Source organism: Euphorbia lathyris, chromosome 5 (genome assembly GCF_963576675.1).
Source record: "Euphorbia lathyris chromosome 5, ddEupLath1.1, whole genome shotgun sequence".
Lineage (NCBI taxonomy): Eukaryota > Viridiplantae > Streptophyta > Magnoliopsida > Malpighiales > Euphorbiaceae > Euphorbia > Euphorbia lathyris.
The window spans coordinates 95174375-95183672 of record NC_088914.1 but is presented as its reverse complement, the minus strand read 5'-3'; the positions used below and the strand labels follow the sequence as shown (position 1 = coordinate 95183672).

Below are 9298 nucleotides of genomic sequence, written 5' to 3'. Positions count from 1 at the left end.
CCCTTTCAATTAGTTCCCGCATAATTGTAGGGGAAACACATGGTTATACCATAACAATCCATTTTTTACACTCCTAATCAACCAATCGAAAACAAAAACAAAATGGACTATAAAAAATAAAATCAACTGCCCTTATACTTTGAAAACGTCTTATTTACCCTTTTGAACTTAGGATTGTAATTGAGCTAACTTTGATCTGCTCATGCTCGGCTGGTTAATAAATTAATGAGTTCGAGTTCAACGTCTTGTTCACGAGCTTTGCTTGCAAGCAACTTAGTAATTCTCATTAATTATGTTCATAATTTCGCTTGCGAACAACTCATATATTATGTTCATTTGAAATTTCTTTAACACAAAACTACATAATTTTAAAACCAACGAAACTACATTGTTTTACATTGTCCATCATTCTTGGCCCACTCTTCTGCTGCTAATGTGGGCTGTATTTACAGTGTATTTACAGAATTTGTTTCTGCAGCTACACAACGAAAACGGAAAGGTTAGAAACTATGTGAAAATGAAAACGAAAACGAAAGAAGTGAAGTTTTAATCATTAATACCTCTCTAAAGTCTCTACGGAATCATTATTACATTCCATTATATTGCAAATTTGATTATATTACAGCATTGATTATATTACATTGCATTGCATTACATCGTACCAAACGAGGTCTAAAAGCATTACAACTAGAATCGAACAAAACCGAGTTTCATAAACGTATTTATATATATATACCCTTTGTCCATCATTCTTGGCCCGTTTTTTCTTCAAAAAAGGAGCACTCATCTGCTGCTAACGCGGGTTGTATTTACAGTGTATTTACAGCATTCATTTCTGCAGCTACACAGCGAAAACCGAAAGGTTAGAAATTAGAAAACGAAAACGAAAACAAAAACGAAAGAAGTGAAGTTTTAATCATTAATACCTCTCTAAAGTCTCTACGAGGTTGGAGTAGCTGACGATCATTTTGAAATGACGGGGTAAACTGAATCTTTCATCATATCCACAAAATTGAAATAAGCATGTCTCCAAGCCTTTTTCACTATCAAAGTTCCACAAACAACCCAAAAACCCACCACGATCCCCGGTGCCAGGCCGGAGTAGAACCATATCATATCCATCCAATCGTCGTCGTCGTCGTCATCCTTCTTCACATTGGCATCATTCAAAGTGGAGCAGCTTTTTTACAACGGGAAACCACAAAGTCCAGGGTTACCCTCGTAAATGGACGGGTTATCAAATGTTAAAAATTGGTTACCTGATGGAATAGGCCCTGAAAGGTTATTGTTTGATAAGCTTAAGTAGCTCAAGGCAGTCATAGATGTCATGCTCGGAGGAATGGAGCCGGAAAGTTCATTGCTTGACAGGTCAAGAGATTCTAAAAGTTTGAGATTTCCCATACTTTCTGGTATTTTTCCGCCCAATTGATTCCCTGATAGATCGAGAACTCCCAAGTATGATAGTTTCGTAATGTCGTCCGGTATCTGTCCTTGCAGATTATTTCCTGATAGATCTATGTCATTCACAACAGTAAGTATTTTGGTATATTCTACTTCCCTTCCCTTCACATTCAACTCTACTTGCTGCGAGTAGATGACACGACCCATCACTGGATTGTAAAGCTTGAAATACGTCAAACTACTTAGATTGCCTAAACATCGCGGGATTGATCCCGACAAGCTATTATGTGCAAAGTCGAGGATATGAAGATCAGCAAGATGACAAAGACTTTCAGGGATACTTCCGGTGAGGTTATTGTCTCGCAGAACTAGTATTCCCACGGACAATAGCCTTTCACCGATCCAACTTGGAATCTCTCCGATGAATCGATTGTGTCCAAGATCGATGGACGGAACATATGTGCAGTTATTCAAGGACTGAGATAATTCTCCTGAAAGAATGTTGTCAGATAATTTCAAGACCTGGAGCTGAGGCAATGAACACAAGGAGCTTGGAATACCACCGGACAGACTGTTCTGGGAAAAATCGATGACGTTAAGGGCTTCTAGACCTTCCCAATTGCTCAGAATCTCCCCGATCAAGTCATTGTTTGAGAGATCAAGATTGGATAGTTTCTTCATTTCAGTGAAGGAAGCAGGAATTTCACCAGTGAATGAGTTACCAGAAAGTTCCAAGACCGAAGTATTAACAATCATTCGGCCAATGTCTGACAGTATAGGCCCCGAGAAGTTGTTGTTACTTAAAGACACAGATTCGAGATTCGAACAAACAGGGAAAACACCATCTAACAGATTGGAACTTAGATCAACTCTATGTGCCCCAGGTTTAAATATCAGCAAACCCGGAACTGTTCCACGTAATTGGTTGTTTTGAAGTTCCAACCAACTAACCTGTGGACTTAAATCCCATAACCAGCTAGGAATCGAGTCCGAAATCCCATCCCCGATCAAGGTAATCTTAGTTAAGTCCTTCTGAGTTTCAAGCCACGGAGGAAACGTAGGACCAAGTTGGCAATCACGGATCAGAAGGACTTGCAGGCTAAAAGGAGGAACCCAATCTTGTCTCACATCGAATTTCAAGGAAATGTTCGTACAAGACAACGAAAGAACTCTTAAACTTTTGAGTTTGAGGAAATGATTTTCCGAAAAGTTTCCCGCCCACGAATTCCCAAACAGATCCAAGTAAGTTAAACCCCCAAGCTGCCCAATGCTTTCAGGAATACTTCCATTCAACTTATTTGCAGAAAGATCCAAATCCTGCAACAGAGACAATCTCCCAACGGAAGTAGGAATCAGACCTGTCAACAAATTCCCGAAAAGTCTCAAAGATTTCAAGCTCCCCAACTCGCCTAACGACTCAGGAATCACGCCACTCAATCCATTATACGCCAAATGCAAAACCTCTATGCTAAAGTTGCTACATTCAGCGAAACTATCAAAAAGGCGAACTATTTCGCCACTAAATTCATTGTAAGTCAGATCCAAAACAATCAGATTACATAGATTTCTCCAAGGATAACTAGACACAACACCCCGCAATTCGGAGTTCATAAGATTAAGCTCAACTAAAGTAGTAACATTAAACAACCACAAAGGCAATGAGGAATTGAAAGAGTTATCAAAAAGATGCAAGACTTGCAACGAGGCGAAACCCGCAGATGGAACGGATTGGGGAAAGCTGAGAAGATCACAGTGCGGTAACCGCAATTCGACAAGCGAATTGAGTCCATTCAAAGCCTGAACCCATGTATTTGATATCAAACTAAGATTAGCATTTCTAAGATTCAGATACTTGAGAGAATGCAATTCAGAAAGCCATTTTGCATCAGAAATCCATAGCCGTTCAGAGTAAATTTCAGTGTAACTAAAGGGGGAAAGATCAAGATACTCCAAATTGGACAAATTCCCAAGATTTGGGGGAATCAATCCAGCAAAATAAGCATGAGAAAGGTTAAGATATTTCAATTCATTCAAAGAACCAATGAATTGGGGAATTTGACCTCCATGGAAATTGTTTACACTCAAATCCAAATACTGCAACTGCCCTAATTGCATCAAAGAATCATCAACCACACCACTCAAACATGAATAATTAAACACTCTAATCTCAGATTCTGACATGAGATACTCAGGATAGGTGAGATTGTAAGGGTTTCTGAGATCAATTTTGATTACTTTACCTGTTTGAAGATCACAGGTAATGCCTCTCCATTGACAGCAATCATCAGAAGTCCAAGAAGAAAGACGGCCTGATGGGTCTATCAGAGATTGTTTGAATTGAAGAAGAGCTCGTCTCTCGGTCTCAGAACAAACTTCTGCAGCTTTAATGGAGAAAAGTAATTCAAATAGATTGAAGGAGATTAGGAAAAGGAGAAGAATTTTTGAAGTGGTAGCCATGGTAAGAAGCTCGGTCTTCCAAATGGTGTGTGTGAAGATTCATTTATAAAAGCAATATTTAATTACGACATCACTGCAATTGACCATAATAGAAAATTTGTATTCCAAGTTTGTTGATTCTTTAAATTTTTATCGCTCAGAATTTATTTTGGGTCAGGAGCAATTTTATCCCTAGCGTGTAAAATTATATAATTTTACCCCTAACATTGGAAGTCAAGAGCAATTTTATTCGTAATGTTGATAAATTTGATCAATTTGAGAAATAATTCATCAAACTGTTTTCTCGGTCATGAATCTTGTCATCTACACTTCGCATATGCGTCATTTTATCAGTAACAAATCGCAAACATATGTTGGGATGTGGAAATATATATATATATACTGTCTTTTTGTACGAATTAGACAAAAAAAATTCAAAAAATTCACCGAATTTATAAATATTAATCTACAATTCTATTATTAAATTATAAAAACCATGGAATCCTTTTTTTAGAATGAATTGTTATGTAATTGGTGCAGAATAAGGAACAAAAATACATGTGTTTTTTAATAGTGTCTTAAATTGACCCAATTTATCAATATAGGGGTAAAATTGCTCTTGACTTCCAATGTTAGGGGTAAAATTACACTATTTTACACGTTAGGGTAAAATTACTCCTAACCCAAAATATTAGGGGTATTTTTACACCTTAACCCAAATATTAAATTACAAAACTGGTCTAATTGAGAGGCCCGTTTACGTATTTAGACCCATTATAATACCTCTTACTAAATTAAAGACTTTCAAAGCTAACTTTCCCGAAATACCCTTAGTATATATATTATCATTTAACACATATTTTGTACGGAACGTATTTTGTGCGAACAACTGCAAAGCGAGTTTGGTGTGATTTTTATTGCGAATGACAAAGGTTGAAAAGAATGTAAGTTTTAATCTCCTTGTTGGTTAATGGTTTAATTTAGGGTTTTGGTGCAATTTAGGGTTTAAGGTTTAGTTTTTCTAGTGATTTAAGATCTTATTAGGATTAGGTTCTGCTCTTTTTACTGAATTACAGGGTAAAGATGAAAACTAAGTAAAAGCCAAACCCGTGATTGAGTTAGCAAACAATCGCAATTTGAAAAAAAATCAAAATTAGCAAGATTGGCTAGCTTCTCGCATTGAATTATAAATCTCTTCACGTGCTCCAATGTGGATTGCCCCTCCTCATCAGAGAAAAAAGCTGAAATATGGAATTTGGTATCCCATTGGATAAGGAGTCTCTCGATCAATAGTTTCTGGATAAGGCTTATAAGACTTGATGAAGTCCACGGCCATAAAGCTCCTGCACCATATCCCTAATACCGTCAACTTCATTCCCTGATTTCCCATCGGAGTCCGTTGGATATGCATTTGTGGAACAAAAGACCTGCCACCAACGTTGCTCCCACCTCCTTGCATCTTCACCATAAAATCGCGAGTCATGAATTAACTCTTCTTTACGAACATAATTGTGGAATGCAGCCTGAATATCGGTGTGAGCCTGCAAATGGACAGCCAGAATAAAAGATTAGTTAGGCCTGTTACCATTTCGAATTCAGCTTAGGGTGTTAGGAGGTTTGTGAGTATTCTCCTCCATTAGTGGTGAGATTTGATACTTTTCTCCAGATTGACCTCTAATTTATTCCATTGAGGCCACGCCTTCTTTTCCTTTTGCTGGAAAATTGGCTGCACTTGAATCAGCTTGATCCTTCTTAACAGGGCCGGTCCTGAGAATTTAGGGACCCTAGGCAAAATAAGCAATAAGGGCCCATTTAATATAAATTTTACTAATTAAAGTGTAAAGGTTGGACATGTCTTTTAATTATTATTTTTTTATCAATGAGTTTTTAGAAAGAATTAAGTTCTCCTATATGATTTTATCACTATCTATATTAAAAAAAATTAACTTTCATATATACATAAAACACATAAAAAAAAATTTGGGCCCCCTGTGCACCCCAGGCCTAGACCCAGGGTCGGCCCTGCTTCTTAATTGCACCTAATGTTGAAACACCTTTCCACATGATTTTGATTTGACAAAATTATTTATGTAATTGATAAAAGTATTCTAAACACATTAAATTTAAATGCTTTGATTTATTCACACTAATGTGTTTGTTCAATGTTGAGTTAATTGATTTATAAGACATTAAGATAAAAAGCCTAAAGGCCCATAAGAGGAAGTCAAGCCCAAGTCAACAGATCAAGACCTCACGGCCCAGGAAGACAAAACGCAGTCGTTCTAAGCAAAGCAATAGCTCAGCGTGAAGAAGGATCGAGAAGCCTTCTATCAATTGCTTCAAGATGAAGCTGCTGAGTTGAACGACAAGAAGTACAAGTCAGCGGCAGAACATAACTAACTTAGAGACAAAGTATTTCTACTTTGGGTAAAGCTCAGAAGACGCAGTAAGCTGTCTGGAAGACTTTACTATAAATATCGAAACATTCTGTTCATCTGCCAAAAAGCTGCTGAGCACTGCCGTAGATAGAAGATACAAGAATTTCATTGGCCAACGACACTGAGCACGTCCAGAATGATAGCGACAGGAAGCCGTTAGCCTCCAACGGTTATTTCGAAATTCGAAATCACCGGTGTTTGAAGTGTCACTATAAATAGGCCTTTCAAATGCTTCATTCGATGCAGATCTTCAATCAAGTCGAAACGCTGACCAAATTCATACTTGAAGTTCTGTGAGAAAAGCAAAGCAAACCTTACACCAATTCCAATCTTTGTGTAAAAGTCTAGAGTGATTTCATTCATCTAAAGTGTCTTAGCAATTGTTGTTTAGGACAAACACTTATCATTTCTAGAAGAATAGAAAGGAGAAGCTGAGTACTCGGTTATAGTACTCAGCGGTAGACATAGGAGTGAGTACAGGAATAGAGGAAGGTACTCTTGTATACTCAGCTTCTGTTGTAAAAGGTTTCGTGCTCTACCTTTAAAGAGCTCAGTAGAGGATTCAAAAAGCTCGGAACGAGTTCCGGGTACTGGACGTAGGCGGAGAGGCCGAACCAGGATATGTCTGCTGAGTAACATATTTCTAACCTTTAAACTCCTTTATATATTGCTTGCTATTAAAACTGACTAAGTAACGAACTCACGCTGAGTTGAGTGCACTAAGAAGCTGAGTTCAGGAATAGACTTAAGTGTTATCTCCTGACTCAAGGAAAGAAGCAGACTTAGTCACCAGTTGACTAAGATTTTGTCTTAAATCTACTTAGCGCCGCTGTGTAAACCTTTTCTTAAAGAAAAGAAGTCAGCCTTAACGGACAAAATTTTAAATAGTTCCTATCCCCCCCCCCCTTGGAACTAACCTTGTCACGTTATACGGGACCAACAAGTGGTATCAGAGCTTAAAAGGTCACTGAGCAAGATATAACTATCTTGAGCTGATCCCCACAATGGCTGAGAACAGCACTCGTTTCCTCCCAGGAAATCAGACAACTCAGATTCTTCCTGAGGGACTGTCCATTACTCGGCCTCCTCTGTTCTTCGGGTCTAACTATACCTTTTGGAAGAACAGAATGAAAAATTTCATTCAGGCAACAAATATGAGTGCATGGCTTTCTATAGTCCAAGGCCCATTTGTTCCTGATGAAACTATTGACGGCCAAACGGTTGTTAAAGCTGAGACTAAGTGGACAGAAGATGATCTCAAGAAGCTACAAAATCATGCTTCGGCTATAAACATGCTTCACTGTGCGTTAGATGCTGCAGAGTACAACAAGATTTTAGGTTGTGAGTCAGCGCAGGAGATCTGGAAGAAACTAGAAGTCACCTACGAAGGAACCAACAAAGTGAAGGAGTCCAAGGTGAACCAGCACATGAGGCTGTACGAGCTGTTTGAAATGAATGATGATGAAGGAATCTCTAAAATGAACTCAAGATTCACAAACATTATCAACGAGCTCAAAAGACTTGGCAAGATCTTTACAGAGGAAGAGCAAGTCAAGAAGATACTGAGGAGCCTTCCCAAAAGCTGGCAAGCCAAGAAAACTGTTGTTGAGGAAGCTCAAGACTTCACCACCTACAAGTATGATGAACTCATTGGATCTATGCTGACCCATGAGATCTCAATGAAGAATTTTGAGGTGAAGGAGAAGTCTGAGGACAAGAAGCAAAAGTCTCTTGTCATGAAAGCTGACTCCACTGACGGGAGCTCAACAGACAATGAAGAGATGGCCATGTTCACTAGAAAAATGAAAAGGCTATTCAGAAAGAATGATAAGTATTCAAAGAAGCCTTACAAGAAGTTTGACAAGTACAAAGCTGAGTCCAGCGACAACAAGTACAAGAAGGACAACTCAAAGCCAATCACATGCTTTGAATGTCATCAAACTGGCCATATCAAATCAAGCTGTCCTACCTTGAGGAAGGAAAAGAAGAACAGCAAGAAGGAAATGGTGGCAACCTGGAGTGATAGTGATGAGTCATCATCATCAGGAGCTGATACCACTGAGTCAGCAAAGATCTGCTTCATGGAAGATGAGCTTGCTGAGCCTTGTGTTTCTGAGCATGCTGACCCCTTCGTTGGATCTGACGATGAGGCACACTCAACTGAGGTAATATCACTACCCCTGCTCAGAAATGAAATGGTAAATGCCCTGAGTGACCTCTACACACTTATCAAAAAGTATAACAAGAAGGTTAGAGCACTCAGCAGGCGATGTGACGAGATTGAAGAGGTCAAACTGAGTGACCTTCGATATCTTCTCTAAGACAACTCAACTTTGCATAGCAACGTAGAAACTATGCACAAGGCTGTCTCTGAGGTCCAATCAGATTCTAAGAAACTGAGAAAGGATGTCACATCTATTCAGAATCAACTCAAGGTTCCGAATAAAAGAAATATTCCTCTGAACACTCAGTACCAAAGTACTAGTCAGCAGAGATGGAATCCTCAGCGGAATGTCCAGTGTGACTTCTGTGGGAAGAAGGGACACACCACAAAGGTGTGCTGGCATGCTCAGCACTGGGGTGCTGACCAGTCAGTGAGATATCTCAAACGGAAGGTCAGCTATGACTTATGTGGGAAAAATGGACACACTGTCCAAGTGTGTCGTCATAAGATTAAATATGATGCTTTACCTGCTGAGCCTAACAAACAATGACCCAAAAAGACTTGGGTACCTAAAGATAACTAGTTATACTGCAGGTAAGCCTGAGGTGTGCTGAGAAGTCAAAAATGTGGTACATTGACAGCGCATGCTCGAGGCATATGACGGGTGATGAAACTCAGTTCATCACACTTGTGCGTAAACGAGGTGGAAGCGTTTCGGAGACAACAAAAAGGGTAAGATAGTAGGGTCAGGAACCGTTGGTGGTAATCCTACTATTGAGTCAGTCTCCCTAGTCAGCGGACTTAAATATAACTTACTCAGCGTAGCTCAACTATGTGATAATGGGAGAAAAGTTATATT

General features: G+C 38.9%; 1 protein-coding gene across 1 annotated transcript; it reads right to left on the bottom strand.

Moving 5' to 3' along the window:
- Positions 1-544: 544 nt before the first annotated feature.
- On the bottom strand, positions 545-3858 carry LOC136228966 (receptor-like protein EIX2). Its single transcript, XM_066017470.1, has 2 exons — positions 927-3858; positions 545-841 (listed from the first exon to the last, which is right to left on the bottom strand). The coding sequence occupies exon 1, from the start codon at positions 3856-3858 to the stop codon at positions 1186-1188; it is 2673 nt and encodes an 890-aa protein (XP_065873542.1). The 3' UTR covers positions 545-841; positions 927-1185.
- Positions 3859-9298: the final 5440 nt, after the last annotated feature.